Here is a 24,338-nt window from a genome sequence, read left to right as displayed (position 1 = left end):
TTTGGGTTGGGAATATTTAAATGTGGAGCTAGTTCTGAGACTCCTAAATTACATGTTTCCAAATTAATTCCATTACTGGTCTTTGACATACTGCCGATATTCACTGAATGTGTAGTGTGCAATTCTAAGCATTGTGTGGTTACTTCCTTGACCTTTTCTGACATCATTGTGGAAGGTGCCAAGGCATCAGATCCTACCTCTTATTTTGCTGTCCCTACCATTCGGTGACCTACCACTTCATCTTGCTGCCTCACCTAGTTAAGAATTCTCAGCCAGAGCATAGGACCTTTGAGGAATTGAATGCTCTGTTAGTAGCTCCTATGCAAAATTATTTTTCTTCCTAGATTAACCAGTGGGGATGCCAGGGATATCTGTTAAAACAGATTGGTTCTCTTCCTGTCAAAGGTCATAGCAGCAATAGGAAATAACTTCTATTTCAGTGTATTAGTAGACGAGTGCGCATTTTTTACCACATTGCCCAGGAGCTTTCGGTGCAGAACAGAGATGTGGTCTGTCTTCAGTGTACTTGCAGACTCCAAAGATAAGAGGATGTCGAATGGCAGAAGCAACTACCTGTGGGAGATGACCAAACAAGGATGTTAAGAAAGCTAGCTTTGGCCCAACCTGATTTGGAGATGTGATAAAAGACTGTGGGAGGTGGCTGCTGTCCAGGAATGGGCCCTGGGACAGGGTAAATAGGGACACCACTCAGACTCTCCTAACTTCTGATTTATCAAGTTCAAAGTTACCTTTTCCTTGGTTTTAAAAAAGATGAAAATGAAGGGTGTGTTAGACTGGAGATTCAGAGATAGCTAGGATGGAAGGCACAGCAAAGGCCTTTAAGGCATTGTTTCCTGCCTGAGCCTTTGCACACAAGCTCTTTGAGTTAAAAGAAGGCAGCATGGTATGCACACTATTTATTCCATGTTTTGGTGTTGGGTGGCACGGACATTGTGGCCAGCATCACGTAAGGTAATAGGTGTTGTTTTTTGAGGAACTATTGTGGCTTAGGCAATGTATGTACTTTCATTTAATCCTCACAGCAACTCTATGAGGTAGGTATTACCCTCCCTAATTTTCAGATAAGGAAACAAAGGCTCAGAGAAATAAATAAAGCCACTTTTTGTCCTTGGCAGTGAGACCACAGTGCCCCTCATCTTCAGTCCTAAAGCAAATGCTGTATTTTTACTCTAGTATTGATTATTTTCTTGTTTTCCTTCTAACAAAAAGTAGTTTATTATGTCCCATCAACTTAATCCTCACTAGTCTCATTTACTGGCAATTTATTGGAGGGTAGAGCATTATAAGTGGGATAATATGTTTCTCTCTCTTCCTGAAGAGAAGAGAAAAGGCTGATTCTAGAAAGTGAATTTTTTAGCTTAAAATTGAGCAGTTTCCCCAGAACATGGGTCAGTGGCAAATTGTTGGAGGCGAGTATGGGTCAGTAGGACCAGGACCAATAGGCTTACTTGCTAGTCAGGGGAAAACATCCATCTCCCCAGTGCCCTTCATGACCTTACTCCTTACCCCCTCCCTACACTCTACCATCCCTATCTTTGGTAAAGTCTGCTCATTTATTTTATTCCCCCTGTGCCCATGGTCCCATGAGAGAGGCGTTAGTGAGACAATGAAGAGACAAAAAGTCAGTGGAAAGAGTATCACATCAGTCTGAGTCTGAACCCCTTTCTCTGATATGTTTCCCTCTGAGACCCAGTTTCCTTGTCCATAAAATGGGGAAATCATACTTAACAGTGTTCTAAGGAATAAGATAATGTATATAAAGGCACAGTATCTGTCGCATAGAAGATGAGAAGTAAATGGCAGCAGTTATTAATGTGATGCTGGTTTTGTATGTCATAAGTAGTGTTAGGGTGAGAAGTAAAAGAAGCTAGAGGTGGGGTGCAGATGCGAAAGGAATCAGTTATTTGAGGAGTGAGCTCTTGACTGTCTTAGCTTCAACAACCACCAGCCTTCCACAACAGGCTTGGGTCCCTGGGCATTTAGAGCTCACCCAGGACCCATGGGTTTTTCTTTTTTCTTTTCTTTTTTTTTTTTTCTTCTGAAAGGTGGGAAGCAGATGTTCTGCTGGTGTTGCCAATTCTTGGAGAGCTGGAAAGCTCCATGAACTTCGTAAGCTATTACCATAAATTGGGAAAGAGAACTACTCCATGTTAGGCATTGTGGTTGTGTAATTTCATTTCATCCCTTACAACAGCCTTTCATCCTCTAGCAGAGGCTGTGCCTTGCCCATTTCCCCTGGGCACTCAACATTCTATTACATACCCACAGTAACCTATTGCAAGAATTTGCAACTCTCTGCATTAGTACTTCTCTAGCTTTGTATTGGCACAGGCTGGGATGCCAGGACTTAGGCCCCTGAGGCAGTCCTCAACCAGTGAAAGGTGGAAGCTGGGGGATAAATACTTGAGCTTCCTTACCTGTTAGGTGGGTGCATTCTCCACCAGAGTTCTCACAGAGTTCCTCTGTGGGACTGAGCCTCACTAGCTGCCAGCAGCAACTTAGTTATGTACATTCAATTGCTTTTCTTTTCCTTCCTACCTCACTTCCAGTTCCCCTGCCAGCACTTCCTGGATCAGGGCTGGGACTAGAGTGAGGGGCCCTTGCTTTGGGTTCATGTAAGGACAGAGTTGGCACTTACATGAAGGTAAGAGGGCCTCTTTACCTTTTGTAGCTAGGCACACCTCACATGGATCACCCTCATCCTAGCCCTGGCCTGGATCACTTCCCAGTTAAGATATTTGCACTCAAATTAGGTCTGCCTCTGGGGAAACCCAACCTGAGGCAAATCCTATGGAAAAATTAGTCTCCATGTTTTATGCATGGAAAATTTAGGCTCAGAGAAGTGAAGAGATTTGCCTAAAATCATACAGCTAAATGGGATGGGATTCTAACCCATCTGCCTGACACTAGAGCTAATGCTCTGTGTACTTCACCACCTCCTACCTCCCACTTGAGTCCCAAAACTCAATGGAAGTTTTAAGTTTGGATGGGCTCATTCTCACCTGTGAGGCAGAGCAGCTTTGGCCCTAAGTTGATTTAGAAATTGGACTGAGGAGAAGGCAGATACTAAGTGGAGGGTATACCAGTGGGAAGATAGAAGAATATATAAGCCCAGAGTGGAAAGGCTGCTGAAGCTATATGCACCAGGAAAGCAGGAAGAGGTTATTTCGAAACTCTCCGTTTCAAAAGCCCTGTACTACTGAAGTTGTAGCTCTTCGATTTAACACAAATTAACTGATACCTATTACATGTCAGGTCTAGAACCTGGGCCATGGGATTCCAAAGATGAATAAGGAACATTTTCTTGGGAGTCCATGGGGAAAGACAAACATTATTTTAATAGACTGTTGTCAATGCAATGATACAAGCCAATCCAAGACCCTGAGATCAATAGACCACACTCAGCTGGGGTCAGGGCCAAGAGGAGCTTCTCAGGAAAGGCTCCACAGCATTGGTGATGATTCAAATATAATTTTTTTTAATGTTTATTAACTTAAAGCAGGGGAGCTGCAGAGGGGGAGAGAAAGAGAATTCCAAGCATGATCCATGACTCGGATCATGACCTGAGCCAAAATTAAGAGACGCTTAACTGACTGAGCTACCCAGGCACCCGTGAAGTATAAAGGATAGGAAAAATTTGGTGACAAGGCTAGAGAGGGCAAAGGGGGAGGTTATTCCAGATAGACCAGCATGAACAAAGACTTAACAGCAAGAAGCAGCTTGATGGGTGTAGGAAGTCTGCAAGGCACACCTGGAGTAAAGGGTGTGGAAGGAATGGTGGGGAACTTACTGAACCTGTGTGCCTGGCTGCTGGGCACTGTCAGCTGTGAGAAGCAAGACTATGAACAGCTCCGAGTAGGGAGAGCCTAGCTCCTAGCCCAGCCCTGGCTGCAGCCCACCTTTCAATGACCTGACCACCAATTCCCATCCCTCGGTTCCTCCTGGACAGCTGGAGATTGGTACTAAGGGTGCTATGAGAGAGTCTTGTCAGGATTTGTCCTTCTTGTTGGTCAGTGGTCATCTGGCGTCCAAAGAGAACTGCTGGCTACTACTATGCCTCTGCTATAGCCAGGACTGTCACAGCTGCTCACAGACCTCAAGCTCAAGCAACCTCCACCCTCTATAGGCCCTGACACAGAACTTCCCCGACACTCTGCCTAGGGTATTGGGGAAATAGACACAGGACTTCCGGAAACATGGATGAAGAGTTTTGGCATTACTTGTTAGGAACATATCCTCACCCTGGCCCAGAAGACTGGACTCTGGCTGTCAGCATGAATCACATTCAGTTCCATATTCTCTTCCAACTAAACTAAGCTGAGAGAGACTAGAGCCCTAGGCTAGGCAGGATGTTATGCTGTGGGTGATGGCCACTCTGTCCTCCTGACCCCACCCTCAGTTTCCCTGCTTTTCAGAGCCCATGTGTCTGATTGGCACTAATCTAGCCAAAACTAATACAAGAGCCATCATCCCTGGTCTCCACCCTGGTGTCACGTGGAGGCCATGTTCTATCTGTAGATAATGGTAGGGTTACTGCTGTTGAGGTAGACCAGAGTTTTAAAATTTCTGCTTACCAATTTCTCAGAAATGAAAATTGGTGCAGTATGTCTGGTCTCCTGTCTTGGTGGGTGTCTTAGCCTGTTCAGACTTCTATAACAAAATACCACAGATAGGTATATAAACAACAGAAATTTATTAGTCTGTATACTGAAGTCTCAGATCAAGCATGGTTGAGTGAGGGCCCTTTTCCAGGTTGCAGACTGCCAACTTCTCATATCCTCTCATGACAGAAGGAGCAAAGATGCTCTCTAGGGCCTCTTTTATGAGGGCAATGATCCCATTCATTAGGGCTCTGCCCTTATGACTAATCTTCCAAAGGCCCCATCTCATATCTTCACCTTGGGCATTAGGTTTGCAACATAAGAATTTGGAGGGATACAGATATTCAGACCATAGGAGTGGTCATAGTGATACCCCAAGGTTCTATGTATTCAAGAAGACCAATTTGGGCAAAAACAGCTTTGTGGCCAACAGCTGTACTGCAGCCTGAGATTCCCATTTCCTTTCTGGTAGAGAAGACCCAAGGTATGAACCTACTTTCTCTCCACCCACCCCTTGGCCTACCAATTCAAGGATAGACTCTACAGTCTGGCTGCCACCTTTCCCATTATATATCCCCACCTACACATATCTTCTTTAGGTCTTTGGAGCTGCATCCCATTCCATGAAGGTGCCTTGTGCTCCATGATTTTGTACATGATCTTCTCTTTGTCAAGGATCACCTCTGCCAGCATACTGCTATTCTTCCTTCAAGGCTTAGCTTTCTCAACTTGCCCTGCCCACTCTAGAACAGAGTTAGTCTCTTCCTCTTGTGTTCCCACATTGCCTCTTGCACATTAGTACTTCAACATTTTAATGTTGATTTATTTATTTTGAGAGAGAAAGTGTGTGTGAGTTGGGGAGAGGCAGAGAGAGGGAAAGAAAGAATCCTATGCAGGCTCCATGCTGCCAGTGCAGAGCCCAATGGAGAGCTCGATCCCACGAGTCTGGAGATCACAACTGAGGCTGAAATCAAGAGTTGACACAACTGACTGAGCTACCCATCTGCCCCAGTACTACATTTTGGAAAATTGTCTATTGTACTGTACATTTCTCATGCTAGGCTCTTCCATCTTTCCAGGGGTAAGCCATCAACTCAAAACTCAGACTCTGAGTGTTTGTAAAGTGGACGGAGCTCCCAGCATTACAGAGGGGATGTCCCAGGGTCCTTGACCTAGTTCAGGGCTCCAGTTTCCTGCTTCATCTTGCTTAAGTTTGCACCATAGCCCTGCCTGTGCTGGGCTTCTCTTAAGGCAGACTCAGAAGGAAGTGCACCTTCCTGAATTAACTGATGTTCAGTTAGTGGTGGCCAAGGAAGAGGGTGGGACATGACAACTCAGGTGACTTGTGAGTTTCATTTCACAGTTCAGTGGGATGCCTCACATTGAGAGAGAAGAGCTGACGCCCGAGGAAAGTGACCAACTGCTTCTCCCAGGTAAGAGCCTCTTCTAATTCCTGCTTGCTTTAGCCCCAGTCCCTTGTCCTCATCTCTCCAGCTTGGCCCATGCTAGGGGAGTGGAGGCTGGAACGACTAAGCCAGATGTCCTCAGTGGTAGCTCCCATCCTTGGCAGGGATCTGTGGATACTTTTCAGAAGGAAGTCTCACCTCATGTAGCTGATTCAGCTGAGTTAAGCTAAGAGGCCAACAGTTACTCAAACATGTGCAGACCCTGGCTGGGTTCTGGGAATCTAGGGATGTGGAAGAAATGTCCCTCCCCACTGGGCTCAGCTGGAAGAGACAAACAGGGATACATTTACTGGGAGTGTAAACACTGAGATTTATTGAGGGGAATCTTCACAGTCTTTGGCATGTAGAAATATGGAATAGATATCAAACAGAAGAGTGAATGAGTAAGAGAGTGAATATATGATTGAATTAGTTGGGAGTGAGTGAATGAATGTTTGAGTTAGCTGAGCCTCAAAAGGGGAGTGAAAGCTCACCCCGTGTGTAACCCTTGGCCCTTTACTAAGATTATAATTGCCTTAGTTATCCCATTTTATTCTTGAAACAAACTTGTAACATACGTGGAGTTAACATTCCCATTTGACTGATTTTGGAAATTAGGTATATGTTACTTTGAGGAAATTTGTTAGAAACTCATTTCTTAGTTCTCCAAATAAGGACCCCACCCCCAACCCCCAAATTTTTCAAAGCTGTATTAGCACCTACCTATGCCAAATCTTGTGCTGGGCTGAAGATGTAAATGACTCAGACACAGTACTTCCAGAGTCAAGGAATACCGTGAATGAAGGCTGGACAGCAGGAGACAGGGTGAAGCTTGTAGTAAGTGTGGCTGGACTATGAGTGGGAGTAGCAAGAGAGAAAGCTTGGGGCCTGCAATGCTGTGATAAAGAGTTTTAGACTTTTTTTTTTTTTTCTTGCAGTGGGAACATCAAAATGTGAAGGTTTACCTCCTTAAGGGAGATAGGGCTGGGAAATGGCATTTTTGCATAGTCTGGTGATATGTTGGTAGTTGGTAGGGCAGGGAGATATACAAATTGGAGCAGAAGTATCAGTTAGGAGGTTGTTGGAATAATCAGATGGGAATGGGGTCTGGGCAATGGCAGTGGGAACCAGGAGGAGGGGATACATGGGAGAACTCTTTCCATTTTTAGCTCTTTCAGCGTAAGACCTGATTGCATAGAGGAAGTGAGGGTCAAGGATGTAGACAGGCACCTGAATAGCTGTGAGAGTGAGCAACCTTAATGCCTCCAGCCAATGTGGAGGACAGGAAAAGTTTCATAGGGAAAAGTGAAGGAGAAAATGAATGTGTCTTTGACTACTGAGTTTGAGGAGCCTCTCTATCATCTGGACAGTAATGTCTAACAGACCATTAGAATTTGGGATTTGGTTCAGGACAGGGGTAGATTTAGGAGCCCTTGCACATAGGCCTCAATCAAACCTTGCAGATGATACAAAGGGAGTGTGGGGAAGAGGGCTATGGCCAGAAACTAGGAGAGGGGGGTGTTATTTAAGGGGAGAGGAGAGAAGAAGTTATGAAGACTATGAGAGACTCAGGAAGGAGGCCCAGGAAAGACTGGCTGTCAAAGCCAAGGGACAAGAGAATTTTACAGTGAAAAGAATGCTCATGGCTTTGCATGACTGAGAGAGGACAGTAAGGGTGGGGACTGAGGAAAAGGTTGGGATTGGGCAGTCAGGAGATCCTAGGTGATCAGTAGGAGGGCAAATTCATGGGCATCATGGGGGTGGAAGATGGGGAGGGGTTGCAGGGATGGAAAAGTATCTTTCCTGAAGTTTTGCTGTTATAGGAAGAGAGGTAGAGTAATTCAGTGGACAGATGCCTTCTGCTCATCTTGGGGCCTCCACTGCATTTTCCCTTTTTCTTAACCCTGAAAGGCACCTGAATCACCAAAAGCTCCCTTGGGAACTTCTTGGAACACCAATACCACCTCTAGCTTGAATTAGCAAAGTACCAAACATCTCTACAGTCCTTTACAGTGTGCAGAGGGCTTTCAGATTCATTAACTCCTTTAATCCTCACAAGAACTGAATTTTTGTCCTGTCACAGAAGAGGAGATTGAGGCTCATAGAGTTTCAATTCAGATTCATCTAAATAAATCTGAAGGCACACCCTGAGCAAGGTTCTTTTGCTCTCATTATTTCATTTGCGCCACATAGCCCTTTGACATATATTGGTCCCCATTTGGCAGATGAAGAAATTAGGCCTCCAGATTAGAGACCTGGTGCTGCTGCTTTGTGAAGAGCTGGGTCCTCGACTCTGAGCACAGGGCTGTTTCCATTCTGCATCACTATACTTCCAAAACCCACCCATGAGCTGATGTTTGTGTTACACATTAAATTTCCTGAAGGAAAAAAAAAATCCCAAAACTAACTTTATTTATTTATTTATTTATTTATTTATTTATTTATTTATTTATTTTAATGTGTACTTATTTTTGAGAGAGACAGAGCGTGACTGGGAGAGGGGCAGAGAGAGGGAGACACAGAATCCAAAGCAGACTCCAGGCTCCAAGCTGTCAGCACAGAGCCCAATGCAGGACTTGAACTCACAAACCGTTAGATCATGACCTGAGCTAAAGTCAGATGCTTAACTGATTGAGCCACCCAGGCGCCCCTCAAAGCATTTTCTGTCTTACTCCATTCAATTCTTACAAGAACCTTGTGAAGGTAGATGGTAGATATTTCCTCCCATTTTACAGATGAAAAAACTGAATTTCAAAGAAGTCAGAAATGACCTGCCCGAAGTTGTGCCACTAGTGGAACCCCTTTCTAAAGCGCGAACCCATCCCTGTTTAGATCTCCCTTCAAGATGAAGTTTGCTGGGCACCTGGGTGGCTTAGTCGGTTAAGTGTCCAACTCTTGATTTGGGCTCAGGTCATGACCTCACGGTTCGTGAGACTGAGCTCCACATTGGGCTCTGTGCTGACAGTGCAGAGCCTGCTTGGGATTCTCTCTCTCTCCCTCTCTCTGCCCCTCCTCCACTCACCCTCTCTTTCTCTTTCTTAAAATAAACTTAAAAAAAAAAAAGATGAAATCTGCATGCCTTAGCTAGGCATAAAGGCCATTCTTAGTCCAGCCTGCCTGCTTCTCCAGCAAGTCTTTGGCCCCTCCTTACCACACACCCTTTGTTCCAAACCTCTGGAACATCCCTGAAATCCCAAGCACAGTAGCAGGTCCATGTCTGTTACTGCCCATGTCAACTGTATTATGATTGTTGGTAAGGCTCTGAAATCCCTGAGGCCAAAGGCTACATCTCCTTTGTACCCCAACATTTGGCACAGTAGCCATCAGGAATTGTAAATGTACATAAATGACAGAATGAATAAATGGCATTAGGATTAGAAATCAGTCTTCCTAATGCTCTGTTAATATACATGCTTCTGGAAAATGAAGGCCTTCTGGTTGATTACCAAAGGATCCGTTGATGGTCAGAGGTTCTGAGCTCTGCACACAGCTTTCTTCCCAGACCCCTTAAGAAGGAAGAAAGTTAAGGTCCATGGCCTCTGAGGGTTTGCAGAGTGTGTGGTTCATGAGGGCTGTCCTTTTCCTTCTATAGGTGGCCGCCCCCCATTGTGGAAACACATGGAATCCATTGGGGCAGTAGGGTTGCAGCAAAGGGAAGGAGTTCCTAGCTGCTCCCAGAAGGGCTTGCCTTGCCCCTCAGACAGCTCTGAGCTGGTAAGTGCAGCACTGGGTTTCTGTCTCATGCCTATTCAAGGCTGTCAAGGGCAGGATCAGCTGAATATGCAGTGGGGCCATGGGCTCACAGCCATGCAGCCCTTTCTAGTTAACCAAGCCTTTCAGATCTGATCTGGTAACTACCTCTTCTGTGGCTCCACACAACAGCAAGGTGGGGATTATCTTTTCATCTTACAGCTGAGGAAGAGGGGACTTAGAGAGGTGAAGTGATTTGAGTTTTAGTTGAGCAAAACAGGAGCTTCAGCTGAGGTGTTTCAGTTCCAAAGGCATTGCTTTTGCCACCTTGCCACATAGGCGCTGTCCCTGCCCTGATGGGTTGGCATAGTCTAGAAAGGACCATCTTGGGGTTTTCTGGTAGAAAGTTGCATTTTTAAGGCACTTCCTTCTCCTATTTCTTTAGTTACTCCTGCATGTCTCCCTCCCTTCCACATGGCCACTGCAATCAGGCACACAGAGATGATTGCAGGGCTGAACTCAATGTAGAGGTTATTCTGCAGCATAGTCCATAAGCCTCAGGTTATCTCAGACTGAGTTTCTCTTTTCTGTCATCTGTCTTTTTTTTTAAGTTTATTTATTTTGAGAGAGACAGAGACAGAGAGAGCAAGTGGGGGAGGGGCAGCGAGAGGGGTGTAGAGAGAATTGCAAGCAGAGCTGGACTCGGAGCTCAAACTCACAAACCATAGATCATTACCCAAGCTGAAACCAAGAGTCAGACACTTAACTAACCAAGCCACTCAGGCACCCTTCTTTTCTGTCATCTTGACCAAGATTTAGAAACCCTTGCATATCACACCGTCAAGCAGGAAACACTTGTGTAAGTCATTTCATATCTGTTAGTCTGTTTCCTCATCAGTAAAATGGAGGAAAATAAAGTCTAATCCTCCCACCCCCTTGGAGGATTAAGTGAACTAGTGGAGATAAAGGACCTGCACATAGGAGGCCTCCGTGAAAGGGTTCTTGAGTTGTTCCCTGCAGTTTCTTTAGTTTTCTAGCTTATTCTGACATCTGCTGGACTTGGCTTGTTGCCTAAACTGTGAGGGCATCACCCCTCACTGCATTTCATGCTCCCACTTCACCTTTGTCCAGTCTCTGCTCCAGACCATGCTATCAACGTTTCCCTAGTACACAACTCATGGCTGGGCCACAGAAGTGAGCAATGACATGGCCCCTGACATGGGGGACTCAGGCCTTCTGAGTATTATTATTCTCTTGGCCATATTCCAGGGCCACACAGCCAGGAAGTGGCAGAACAAGGACTCAGATGTAAGTTTTCTCATCCTTTGGAGTTTCTTCGCTGCAACCTTCATCAGCTTTGAGTTCTTTTGAGGTGAAATTGCTAGTTTTTATAAGGTTTCACATTCATATGGAAACCCCTCTTCGGTCAGTTCTGGGCTCAAATCCCACTCTGTCCCTTAATAGCTGCTTGGGTTACGCAGATGACTATCCCTCTCTGAGCTTCAGTTTCATCATTTGTAACACATGAACAACCCCTCCTAGTGTACATGGCTGCTAGAAGCATCCCCTATAATGTAAACACGGAACTGAACATCTGGCACTCCAGGTAGGATCATTTGCCTCCTTAGGAATCTGTTTTCCATTCTCTTCTTAAGCAGAGGTGGGAGCAACTCGCCTGCATCTCCCTCACTGAACATCCTTTCCTCCTTGGCTCTCCCTGCCTCCTTATTCATATGCCTGGTGGTTACTTTACAGATATGGGTCCAGCGTGGGGCACTGGAATGGAATTCTTGTGGGACAGGTGGTGAGGACCTGGGAAAGGCTCAGGCCAGGAGACTAGAAAATAGAGTCACAGGTTGGGACTCTCCAGCAAACCTAGGAGGGCTCCTGGTGTCTCTTTTTTTTTTTTTTTTTTTTAATTTTTTTTTAATGTTTATTTATTTTTGAGACAGAGAGACACAGAGCATGAATGGGGGAGGGGCAGAGAGAGAGGGAGACACAGAATCGGAAGCAGGCTCCAGGCTCTGAGCCATCAGCCCAGAGCCTGACGCGGGGCTGGAACTCACGAACCGTGAGATCGTGACCTGAGCTGAAGTCGGACGCTCAACCGACTGAACCACCCAGGCGCCCCTGCTGGTGTCTCTTTGAAGGACAGGCCGGAGAGTCATCTGGGGGAGGTTTCCACATACAGATGAGGTACTGGGGTCCTCTTAAACTCCCCCACAGTAGCCTGATGGAGAAGAACCTGGGGTGTCCTATTCTCTGCTTTTTGCCTGCCTACCCCTCCCATCACTTTGATTCATCCCTAGCCCAGCCTTCCCCCCAATTCATCCCCTCACTCTGAAGAAAATCCCTTTATCCTCTTCTCCAGATCTTCAAATGGCTTGTTCCCTTCCTTCATTTAGGTCACCTCCTCAGGGAGAACTTCCCAGACCAATATCCAAAAATACCTCTTCCTCCCCTGGTCACTCTCAAACTTCTATTCCTGCCTTAAAAAAAAATCTACCATTTCTACCAGAATATATGTTTATTTGCTTATTTTCTGCATCTGTGCTGAAATCTGAGCTTCACAAGAACAGAACTCAGCTGGTTATGCAACATATAGTGCTTAGAATAGTGTTGGGCATGTAGTAGGGGCTCTATCGATGTCTGTGGGAAGGATGGCTGACTGATGGCCGATGACTGATGGCCAATTGTCCTCCATGGTGTAGCCTCCAAATTTTCCTGGGCCGGGCTTACTTAGGTTCCAGAGTCAAATGGATTAAGAACCTGAACTTGAGATTCATTCACACATTTTGTTCATTTGCTCATTCAATGACAATTCACTGAGCAGCTCACCTCTGGGTATTGGGGAGCCAGAGTGAGTCAGGGGTACGACAGGAGAGAGGCCTCACTAAACCCTGAATTGAAAGAAGCGGAAGGGGCAGGGGACACAGGGATCTGAGAAGGAGCTACCAGAGAATGGAGCAGGAGGAGGAAGTGTGTGGGTCTCCCCTCTAAGAAGGAACCTTCTAAGAATGCAGGAATGCAGTGTAAGCTGCAGGCTATAAAAGAGAGCCAAGGGATGTGAAGAGGTGAGGAGTGGGGCTGAGCAGGTGTTGGGGAGACCAGCATGGCTCAGAAAGAGCTCAGGAAGGGCTCTAGTCAGCTTCTGGGAAAGTCAAGGGAGGTGCTGGTCTGTACTGGCAAGAAGAGGAGGTGTGAGCCAGGCAGGACAGTCCTGATTGGAGTGAGAGAGCTTGGCTAGGTTAACAGGGCTCTTGCCCAGATGTTAGCCTGTTTCTCCCCAGGTGCTGGAATGCCTACAGCAATTCAAGGTAACACAGACACAGCTGCAGCAGATCCAAACCAGCCTCCTGGGCTCTATGGAGCAGGCACTAGGGGGGCAGGCCAGCCCTGCTTCCGCTGTCCGGATGCTGCCCACATATGTGGGGTCCACCCCACATGGCACTGGTGGGTGACATAGACTAAGATGGGTGGGCAGGCCTGGGGAGAGTGTTCTGATCTGGGGAAGGGAGAAGTTCCTTATCCCTCTTCCCATTAAGGTTCCCAACTCTAAGCTCTCTTAATGAGACTTTACAGTCCTTGGGAATGTTTCTGGGAGGCAGAGGGCTTGTCTTGCCAGCTCATGCCTTTCTGTGACCTTTCTGCCCCAGAGCAAGGAGATTTTTTGGTGCTGGAGCTGGGGGCCACAGGGGCCTCACTGCGTGTTCTGTGGGTGACCCTGATGGGCACTGAAGGACACAGGATGGAGCCCCGGAGCCAGGAGTTTGTGATCCCCCCAGAGGTGATGCTGGGTCCTGGTCATCAGGTGAGAGGTCACTGCCCAGTCTCTGGGGCTTGGCTGGGTGACCAGGGCTCTGGTGGGCAGATCTGAGCCCCCAACCTGTTCCACAGCTCTTTGACTTTGCTGCCCACTGCCTGTCTGAGTTCCTGGATGCATTCCCTGTGAGCACTCAGGATCTGCAGCTTGGGTTCAGCTTCTCCTTCCCTTGTCACCAGACAGGACTGGACAGGGTGAGGCAGAGTGGGCATGGGAACATTGGGTGGAGGAACCACAACCCTATGAAGGTTGCTGGGGAGTGACCCAGCTTTCCTGCCCCCAGAGCACCCTCATTTCCTGGACCAAAGGTTTTAGGTGCAGTGGTGTGGAAGGCCACGACGTGGTCCAGTTACTACGAGATGCCATCAAGAGGCAGGGGGTGAGTAGAGGCAAGGGCAATGGGAGGGCAGCTTGTGTGGCCTGGGCCTGGGCCCAGCATACATAGGCTGTGCCTGTGCTCCTGGGAAGGCCTGCTTTCCTTTTCTGTTTATATCCTTTATCCAGTTTAACTCTGGGGTGAATGTTGCTACCATTCCCATTTTATAGGTAAGGAGGCTGAGGCTAGGAAAGGTCAAAAAATTTTCAGGACTGTAGGAGAAAACAAGGATGAAAAGACTTGACCCTGTCCTCAAGGACTTCACAGTCTAGTGGGAAAGCATTTTGACAAAAGATTGTCCCTGTCAAGGAGGTGGTTCCAATGACTCCGGTAGCACTGGGAAAGGTACACCAGGACCTGGGCAGGGATTTGAAGGAGGAATTCTCCAGGTGTATAAGCTAGGCCTGGGGTGGAAGGTCTGGTTTCAGAGAAGAGTATGTGCAAAAGCCTGGATGCCTGAGAAAGGTGGATCTGAATTCATGTGACTAAATACAGTGGTGCTAGTGGATGGTAGTCAGGGCTGGGAGGAGCAGGCTTGGGAAGTCAGGCCAAGATGAGGATGAGCAAGCCAGGTGCCAACAGTGCAGTTTTCCAGATGCCATGCTTGCTCACCCTCATCTTGGTCCTGTGGGGAATGCTGGTGTTCTGGGGGTGATGGCTGAGGTTGAAGCCTTTGAGAGTCCCAGGACCCGAGCTGGGGGTGGAAGAGCCAAGGGGAAGTGTGGAATGGGAGGAAAATCCTCTAGGTGGGATGGCCTAGAATATATGTGTGGGCATGAGCACACATATTTCATGGACTCTGAGAACCTCCATCAAAGCCAGGACCCCTCCGTCAAACCAAGGCCCTAGGCTTGCCCATCCCCCCGGTTCCCCACTCTACCTACATAGGTAGAGCCCTGACCTCTGCCCTCTCCATTGTCCAGGCCTACAGCATCGATGTGGTTGCCGTGGTGAATGACACAGTGGGCACCATGATGGGCTGCGAGCCAGGGGTTGGGCCTTGTGAGGTCGGGCTTGTTGTAGGTGAGCCGTGGGCCATTTGTGATGATGGGTAGAGGGCACAGCTACCTGATGGGCAGGTCCTGATGGAGTCATCCCTGCCAGACACTGGCACCAATGCATGTTACATGGAGGAGGCAAGGCATGTGGCGGTGCTGGATGAGGACCGGGGTCGTGTCTGCGTCAGCGTTGAGTGGGGCTCCTTCGGCGATGATGAAGCCCTGGGACCAGTGCTGACCACATTTGACCATGCCTTGGACCGAGAGTCCCTGAATCCTGGTGCCCAAAGGTGGCCTGATCTTCTGCTCTAGAGCTTACCATTCTTCTGCTCCCTTCCTCACTGCTATCCTTGAACTCAGGACCCTCCCTCTTGCTTGCTCATAGGGTTTCCAGGTTGCAACCTGGGGGGCCCTGGCCAGGCTCAAAGAATTAAGGGCTTAAGATTCTAGAACCCAGAGTTTTCAACACTTAGCCCTCCCTTATTCCTGACAGGTGTTCCCTGCCCTCTTTTGGGTCCTGCCACCCTCCAGGAGCCCCTCTGAACCCAACTTAAGTCAGAGGGGGCAGCAAAATCTGGATAAACACCCACCTATCTCCTGGAAGGCCATTTGCTTCTAGAACCTCCAGTCTGGGGACCCTAAAGAAAATGATCCTTCTTTTGGGGCTCTTAGAGGTGGGGCCAGGTGGGCTGAGGGCTTAAGAAAGGCTCTGTCCAGCCATACTTCCTACCTATAGGTTTGAGAAGATGATTGGGGGCTTGTACCTGGGTGAACTGGTGAGGCTTGTGTTGGCTCACCTGGCCCAGCGAGGAGCCCTCTTTGGCGGCTGCACCTCCCCTGCCCTGCTGAGCCGAGGCAGCATTCTCCTACAGCATGTGACTGAGATGGAGGAGTAAGTAGGGAAAGTGAGTGGGCTTAGACAAGGGGCTTCTTGGCTTGGGAGAGGGAAGGATGCTCTGTCCCCCAGGTAGCTCTGGGGCTGGGGGTGGGTAGGGAGCTTCCAGGCTATTGAGTCCCAGTACGCTGTGTCCCTCCAGCCCCTTGGCCGGGGCAGCCCGTGTGCATGCTATCCTGCAGGACTTGGGCCTGAGCGTGGGAGCCTCGGATGCTGAGCTTGTGCGGTACGTGTGCACAGCCGTGTTTACTCGGGCTGCCCGGCTCTGTGCTGCTGCCCTGGCTGCTGTTCTCTCCCGCCTCCAACACAGCCGGGAGCAGCAGATGCTTCAGATCGCTGTGGCCACCGGAGGCCGAGTGTTTGAGCGACATCCCAGGTATGGGAAAAACACACAATCCTGTGTGAGCAGGTAGCAAGAACATGTGTGTGTTTTCCATAGAGACCCAGAGGGTACTCTGTGGTAGCATGGGTGCCAGGCAGTGGGTACAAGTGGCACTCAAGCAGAGTGAGGTCAGATGGGGACTAAGGGAAGCCAGAGGAAGTCACGGGAGAGAAAAGATGCTTCTCTTTGGGTGTGCAAGGGAGGGGTCTCTGGGGGCACTGGGAGCAATGGAGACACTGGGCATATGGTTGGTTCACAGATGGATTTAGAATTGAAGGGATCTGGAGTGATTTCAGCAAGCCCTGGGGTTCAGGTTCAGGTGCCAAGCCAGGTATGCTTGCTATGTGTCTGTGTAGTTTCCTCAGCATCCTGCAGGAGACCGTGATGCTCCTGGTCCCTGAATGTGACGTCTCCTTCATTCCCTCTGTGGACGGGGGCGGCCGGGGCGTGGCAATGGTGACTGCTGTGGCTGCCCGCCTGGCTGCTCACCGACGCCTGCTGGAAGAGACCCTGGCACCATTCCGGTTGAACCGTGAACAGCTGGCAGCAGTGCAGGCACAGATGCAGGAGGCCATGGCCAAGGGGCTCCAAGGGGAGGCCTCATCCCTCCGAATGCTGCCCACTTATGTACGGGCCACGCCTGATGGCAGTGGTGAGGACCTGGCCTAAGTGTGGGTCTGGGTTATGGGTTCCTGGAGGTCATAGCATGTGCTGAAGTCGAACCACCAGCTTTGTCCTGGCACTGAGGGTCTCTGTCCCACAGAGCGTGGGGACTTCCTGGCCCTGGACCTTGGGGGCACCAACTTCCGGGTCCTCCTGGTACGTGTAACTGCAGGAGGTGTGCAGATCACCAGCCAGGTCTACTCCATCCCAGAGTGTGTGGCCCAGGGCTCTGGACAGCAGGTACTCACAGCTTGGACCTGATGTCAAGAATGGGGAAGAGCCAGGATGGGACCACCCTCTGACTTGCCCCGTATCTCAGCTCTTCGACCACATTGTGGACTGCATTGTGGACTTCCAGCAGAAGCAAGGCCTGAGTGGGCAGAGCCTCCCCCTGGGTTTCACCTTCTCCTTCCCATGCAGGCAGCTTGGCCTGGATCAGGTGAGGGAGGGAGGGCCAGGAGAAACCATCCCCAAGGGCTTTCCACCCTCATCCCCTTCATGAAATGGGCAGGAGACCTGGGAGAGGGCTTCAGGTATCCTGGGCTGGAGCTAGGGGTGGGCAGAAGCACTGCTGTGCTGGGCCAGCACTCAGTCCCGTTTCCCTGGATATGGTGCGTGCAGGTGGAGGAGGTGTGGCCTGGAATCTAGGGCTATAAAGAGGCCTGAGGTGGAAAAGATCATGGATACCCCTGGGGGCTGCCAATGGGCAGGAAAGTGGAGCCAGGTTAGGTCTGGGCACTCGGGAGCAGTGTAGGCCCAGATCAGGGCTGATGAGGGGACACACTGACTGTCTCCCCCACAGCCCTGGTGTACCGATCTAGGGGACCTGCAGGGAAGAGCATTTGTTCCTGTATTTCAAGCGGCTGTGTTGTCCAGTTTCTTTGAATGTCTCCCCTTCCTGGCCTTGCTGTGCCCTGGCTTGGTGTTGGGTGCCTGACTGGAATGGCAGAGCAGCACAGAACTAGACACAGCACCCACTAAGCATCCACCTCTGCATGTCCTTCAACAAGAATGCTGGACTTCTCAGTGCATACATCTGAGGCCTGTCATGGAGACAGCTCCTCCCAGACCTCTGGTCCAAGTTCCCAGGAGTCTCCTCTTCAACAACCCCAGCTTCTGCCAGAAAGCCTCCTGTGATCAGGAGCTTGCTGCCCCTAAAGTTGCCCACCACATTCTTCCACGCCTGTGCTCACTGAAAAAGCTCTGCTTTCTCTTCTCCACCCAGCCTTTGTGCAGGTTTCACCTCTGCTCCAGCTCTGACCTCTCTCAGACACCTGCCTCTGTATTTTGCTTTCTTTCACACAGTGGCCCTTTGGAATTGAGCATTCAGCACTGTCTGTCTGCTGGTCTCCTCCACTCTAGGCTAAGCACCCTGGCACCGTTTGATTATTCCTTGTAAGGTGTGAGAAGGTGGGACTCAGGATGCAAAATCAGGCATGCAACAACAAACGAGGTCCTATTCATTTTCTAGAACTGAACTTAATTTCTGTGTTGAGCCCACATTCTTTTGAGGAGTGATAACTTAATGATAATCAATTTGGGGACCTCCTTCCCCAGGTAGGGGTCGCTCCCAACTGCACAGCATCCTTTGTTGTGTACGTGCAGATACTCGGGGAAGTCAGGAGATGCCCAGGCCCCAGCTATGTGGACTCTCTGCCACTTCCTGTCTTGGTTCTTGACACCTTCCTTGACAACTCACCTTCCCCTCCAAGGGGAAGGAGGACAGAGACCTCCTCTGCTGTCAGGTCACTCCAATCTCTACTGTCTCCTCCCTTCCCACACAGGGGAATGGCCCAGGAAGAGGCATAGGACACCTTTCTCAGGAAACTCCAAAACTTCAGTCCCTCACACCCAGCACCCCTTCCCCAGACCAGGGGTCTTTCTCTTGTCTGGGAGCAGGGAAGTTTTGCTGCTACTAATGATCTGTCTTCCCCACATTAACCCTCCTCCTCATTTGCCCTCTCACTCTCTGGTTTCTGGTTTCAATACAATGAGCATAGAACAGTCTGGCTGTGGTTATATAGGAAAAAGGATAAAAGGAAATATTGTTGGGGGAAATGTCGGTTAATAGTTCTAAAATCTCCTGCCCCAAAGATTTTCATAGCTGCTCTGCATGCTCATACTTTGGGCAGAGCTGCCATTTTCTAATAGCAGTAGGCTAACTCCTCCTGCCCCCACCCTCAGAGGAAGCACACTTAGAAATGAATAGTTCTACGCTGCCAAGCCCATCACTAAGTTCACAATTTAAGGCCAATTTCTCACAATAAAGGCCTATCTGTCTTGTCTCCTCCCATTCTGCCCAGGTGTCTGGATTCTGGCTTTTCCATTTGTCCTGCACTCATATCTGGAACACACAAGTGTATCTGCTATGGACACGGCTCTATCCCTAATTTCTCAATTTCCTTCATCTCAAGTGACTCTTGCTAGTTTTTTCTGAAAGAGCAGAATTTTCTGTCATTTGGACCCCTGAGCCTTCTGTGTCCTCCCTCTTCTCATACATAGCACTCATTTTATCAGCTCGGTTCATTCCTAACCCAGTTATGAAGGGCTGTTCCTTCTGGGCAGCCGTCTTAAAACATCCAGACTCTCAGACCATCTGAGCATTCTGGCACTAATAATAGAAGACATAGGTCAGATGGTTATTAATAGCTTTCTTTACACAGGAAGGCCCCTGGAGAGTTAGGAGGGGCAGAGGGCAAGGCCTTCAACCATATGGCAGAGTGGGTATGGGATCCTGTTTGGGGAGAGGGGAAATCGTATGCTTCTGATGGGATGCAGGCTTTGGGGAGGGTGAGTGAGATTCCAAGGGGCCTTCACCTTCCTGCCCCACCTTGGTCCCACCCTAGGGCATCCTCCTAAACTGGACAAAGGGTTTCAATGCATCAGACTGTGAGGGCCAAGATGTTGTGTGTCTGCTGAGGGAAGCCATTGAGCGAAAACAGGTGAGGAGTCTGCCTCTAGGGATGCTTGGGGCTGTGGCAGGCCTTGAAGGGAGCAAAGGGTCCCTTGCTTCCTGACCCAGAGGGGTGGAGTGGGTGGCTCTCTGCAGTAGAGACCTTTGGGTCCAGCGCTGGTTGCCGTGACGACCACGTTGCCCAGCAACTAGCAGCATCCTTTTGTGTGCAGGCAGTGAAGCTGAATGTGGTTGCCATTGTCAATGACACGGTGGGGACCATGATGTCCTGTGGCTATGAGGATCCCCGTTGTGAGGTCGGCCTCATCGTTGGTGAGGAGGGCCCTGCTTTTTTGTGCTCCTACTGCCTGGTGTTAATTCATTGCTTCCTGTTGATTCCTCAGGTTGGACACTCCCCTGGTCTTGGGGATGTGGCATCTTTCCTGCCTGACCCAACTAGGCCCTGCAACACTCATTTGGACTGGGTGTCTAAACTTTGCTTGTTTAGCCCAGCTCAGCTACTGATTCACAGTCATTTAAGCTCTCTGAGCCCCAGTTTGCCCTTCAGTTAAATGACTCTGAGCTTTAGAGTCATACAGATTTGGGTGGAAATACTAGCTCTGCCACTTCTATCTGTATGACCTTGGCCAAATCACCAGAGACTCAGTTTCCTTCTAAGATGGAGATAATGCCTGTCTCAAGGGTCATGAGGATGAAACAAGAGGCAACAAAGTGTGGGACAATGCTTAGCTCATGGTACATATACAGTGCTTGGAACTGAGTAGAGGCTGTGGGTGGAGGACACAGAATGAGCTGTGGGGGTCCTTCAGGTAGTCCAAGATCCTAAGTTTCTATTAAGCATTTCTCCTCTGGCCAGATAGGGCCTGGATGAAAGGTCAGGAAACCACATAAAGACAGGGGAAATACCTGTCTTCTCAAAACTGACCATGGGGTGCCTGGCTGGCTGTCAGAGGAGCATGTCACTCTTGATCTCAGGATCGTGAGTTAAAGTCCCATGTGGGGTGTAGAGATTACTTAAATGAAAAAAAAAAAAAAAAAACAAACTTTAAAACAAACAAACAACTGACCATTTAGTGGGAATTGAGCCCAGAACAGCATGTGGCAGAGAGAGCTTAATCGGACTCTACACATCAGGGTGACAAGGCCAAGATCAGAAAGGAAGTGATCCCAACATGAATGGGACTTGAAGAGAGAGGGTTGTCTAGGCAGGGGAGGAGGGCTCCCACAGCTCTTTGGGTAGTCTCCCAGAGAAGGAGGTATGTAGTAGCCTCCTTTAAACTGGGAGCTTCTTGAAAATAGAACCTAGCATGGAGAGATGCTCAGGAGAGGTGTGCCCAGATTGCTATGTGAATAAACAACTAGTCAGAGGAATTCCAGGTGGGGCTGACAAGGAGACCACCTGCCTAGAGCTGACCATGTACTGGGGGAGAGGGAGGGGATGTCTTTACCCAGAGTATGCCCTCTGCCTAGAATGCCTTTCCTTTCTGTGCTTCTTGGCTTTAAGGTAAAATCCAAACATCATTTCCTCTCTGTAGCTTTTCCTGACCCTCTAGGCAGGAAGACTCAGTGGTGCTTAAGGCTCCCATGATGCTCTTATTTGCACTTCTACATGGGTACATACAGGCACTATCAGAGTTATGTGCTTACTGCCCAACCTTTGGCCACTGTAGGGCTCCTCATGTCTTGATTCCTATGTCCCCGGTTCCCAGCCAGAACCTGCTGGTTTCACTAAAGATGTGGAAAGCCAGTGTAGGGAGATTGGGCCTCTCAGTTGCAGGCAGCAGGGGTTGGGAGGCTCCCTCACATATCTCCCAGGGGTGGTCTGGGGTAGCATGGAAGATACAGTGATGGTGGTGCTTGTACGGAAAGTAGTGGAGGCCCAGAGGCCTTGATGCTCCAGGGTCTTCAGAAGGAATGTCAGGAAGGAAGGCATATCAGGATCTGGCACAGGTTGTGAGTGTGGGGAAATGGAGAGGTAAGACATGAACCCAAATTTTGCCATCTCAGTCTGGGAAGGGTTCAGAGGAGTCTTATCCATGTCAGTAAATGGCTTCCACCCTGTCTGGCCTCTCTGCAGGAACTGGCACTAATGCCTGCTACATGGAGGAACTTCGGAATGTGGCAAGTGTGGCTGGGGATTCAGGCCACATGTGCATCAATATGGAGTGGGGAGCCTTTGGGGATGATGGCTCTCTGGGCTTGCTCAGAACCTGCTTTGATGCAAATGTGGACCAGGCATCCATCAACCCTGGCAAGCAGAGGTATGGGCTGGGTTGGAAAGAGGTGGCTGGTGGTGGCTGGCACTGGTTATGGTAGCAGGTGGGGTCTCCTGACCTTTGTGCACCTATGCTTTCTTGCAGTTTTGAGAAGATGATCAGTGGCATGTACCTTGGGGAGATCGTCCGCCACATTCTCTTGCATTTGACCAGCCTTGGAGTTCTCTTCCGGGGCCAGCAGACCCAGTGCCTTCAGACCAGGGACATCTTCAAGACCAAGTTTCTCTCTGAGATTGAAAGGTACCTGAGGCCTGCATTGCCTCCTTCCACCTCCCAAAGGAATCTATCCGCTTATAAAAATTTTGGTTGGTGGGAGGTCCATTCCAGAGGATGGAGATGTCATGAGGTGGGAAAGCTAATGCAGGACTCTGGCTCTCTGTGCTTTCTTCCTTTCTTTCCTCAGTGACAGCCTGGCTCTGAGGCAGGTCCGAGCCATCCTGGAGGATCTGGGACTGCCCCTGACCTCAGATGATGCCCTGATGGTTCTGGAGGTGTGCCAGGCTGTGTCTCAGCGGGCTGCCCAGCTCTGTGGGGCGGGTGTGGCTGCTGTGGTGGAGAAGATCCGTGAGAACCGGGGCCTAGAAGAGTTGACTGTATCCGTGGGGGTGGATGGGACCCTCTACAAGCTGCACCCCCAGTGAGTCTGGGTGCTGGGCTGAGCAGGGAGGCATGGCTGGCTGGGGGTCTGGCTGGCCTGGTCTTACCTCAGCCCCTCTCCTTCACAGCTTCTCCGGCCTGGTGGCAGCCACAGTCAGGGAGCTAGCCCCTCGCTGTGCGGTCACCTTCCTGCAGTCAGAAGATGGGTCTGGCAAAGGTGCAGCCCTGGTCACTGCGGTTGCCTGTCGCCTTGCCCAGATGGACCATGTTTGAAGAAGTCTCCAGGAACTACCCTTGCTGGACCAGGGCCCAGGTCCTACCTGTCCCCAGCTACCCAGGACTCCCAGAATAGCCCAAATGTGGCCATTCTGTGGCCACTAGCCTTGATCTCTGGCTTTCTCAGAGAGAAGTAGCACTTGGGTTAGCAATATATATATATAATTTATTTACATTCACGTCCGCTAAAATCCCTACGCACCCCGGCGGCCGGGCAAGGCTGTGTACATAAGGCCAAGTGTAAGTGCACGAATGCACTTAAGACAGAGTCAGGGCACGAGCTTCACACAACAGACCCCGCATGGGGGAACCGGCCAGCCCCAGGAGCGGGCACGCCACGGCACGCACACTTGCCATTGTCCAGCCCGGGACTCCCATTGCATATTCACATGCCCTGTTGGGCAGGGCTCCTCCAGGCTGGGGGTAGGGGGAGGATCAGGGAGGAGCCATTGGGTGTCCCTGGGTGGGTGGGAGAAGGGCAGCATGTGAGAGGCAGATGTGGACTGATACTGGGTGTGAGAGACGTGAGTGGCCTCCAGGTGTACAGCATGAGATGAGCGTGTGTGTGTGTGTGTGTGTGTGAGAAGGGGAGTATGTGAGATGAGAACACGAGACATGCATGGGCACATGCCCGTGCGGTGGTCGTGTGCCTGAACCCAGGGGCCGCCCCTTGTCCAGCTGTGGCCCTCAATCTAACAGGCTTGAAGCCAGGCCCCTCAGATGTGCCCCTACCTGGCAGGCACAGAAATGTTTGCATAAGGTCCAGCTCAGGCAGGAGCTCTGGGGGCCATGTCCCGAGCCCAGCGTGTGCGCGCATGCCCGTGTGTATGCGGCCTCCTGGCCAGGGGCAGGAGGAGAGGTAGCATCACACGCACATACACACACACAGATGGGCTGGGCCTGGCTTGGGCTCTAGGCACTGTCCACCCTGGGTGGGCCCCAGAGGCCAGGGCATGGTCAGAGCAGGTGGCAGTGCCAGCCTGGCCAGGCAGGCCTTGGAGGGGCAGAAGTGTAGGCAGGGTCTGAAGGGCCAGTGTTAAGGGACAGTGTCTGCCAGGAGGGGGCCTGTCCACACAGCTCCCCCTGAGCATGGGGGAAGGGCCCCGTCTGGCATCTGTCCGTCCCTGGTGGGTGCCAAAGCTGGTGAGAGTGTAGGCGTTGTAGGCCTGGCTGGCCTCAGCACTCCGCCTCTGACACCGTGAAGAGGCCAGCGTCTGGCTGGCCCAGTCCGGCTACTGCTGCAGCCAGCTGGCTGAGGTTGCCGTTGGGGAAGTGCCGCGCCTCCCACAGGTTGAGGATCATGGCTGTGGGGCTGGGCTTGGAGGCAAAGAAGCTGAGATGGCTGTGGAGGGGGTGGGGAGGGGGGACAGGAGCCAGTTAG

General features: G+C 50.0%; 2 protein-coding genes across 5 annotated transcripts in view; one reads left to right on the top strand and one right to left on the bottom strand.

Moving 5' to 3' along the window:
• Nucleotides 1-204: 204 nt before the first annotated feature.
• HK3 (hexokinase 3) lies at nt 205-23,132 on the top strand. Of its 2 annotated transcripts, XM_025923566.2 has the most exons (19): nt 205-6,055; nt 9,660-9,781; nt 13,048-13,210; nt 13,414-13,568; nt 13,655-13,774; nt 13,864-13,959; nt 14,880-14,979; nt 15,061-15,244; nt 15,691-15,846; nt 15,992-16,225; nt 16,588-16,883; nt 16,995-17,134; nt 17,214-17,333; nt 19,741-19,836; nt 20,021-20,120; nt 21,886-22,069; nt 22,169-22,324; nt 22,488-22,721; nt 22,810-23,132. In XM_025923566.2, exons 1-19 carry the CDS (start codon nt 5,995-5,997, stop codon nt 22,952-22,954), a joined length of 2,862 nt encoding a protein of 953 aa, XP_025779351.1. In that variant the 5' UTR covers nt 205-5,994; the 3' UTR covers nt 22,955-23,132. The 2 variants fall into 2 exon arrangements, with proteins under 2 accessions (XP_025779351.1, XP_086532485.1); XM_086676359.1 differs by lacking the exon at nt 15,992-16,225.
• Nucleotides 23,103-24,338, bottom strand: part of UNC5A (unc-5 netrin receptor A) — a 62,119-nt gene continuing 60,883 nt past the window's right edge. For all 3 annotated transcript variants that reach the window (XM_086676370.1, XM_086676387.1, XM_086676413.1), the window contains one exon: nt 23,103-24,299. In XM_086676370.1, coding sequence (XP_086532496.1) covers nt 24,134-24,299 — 166 coding nt within the window. In that variant the 3' untranslated portion in view covers nt 23,103-24,133. The remainder of the gene's footprint in view (nt 24,300-24,338) is intronic.

The sequence above is a fragment of the Puma concolor genome, chromosome A1 (genome assembly GCF_028749965.1).
Source record: "Puma concolor isolate L17-30 chromosome A1, mPumCon1.1.hap2, whole genome shotgun sequence".
Taxonomy (NCBI): Eukaryota; Metazoa; Chordata; class Mammalia; order Carnivora; family Felidae; genus Puma; species Puma concolor.
This window is presented reverse-complemented; position numbering and strand designations above follow the sequence as displayed.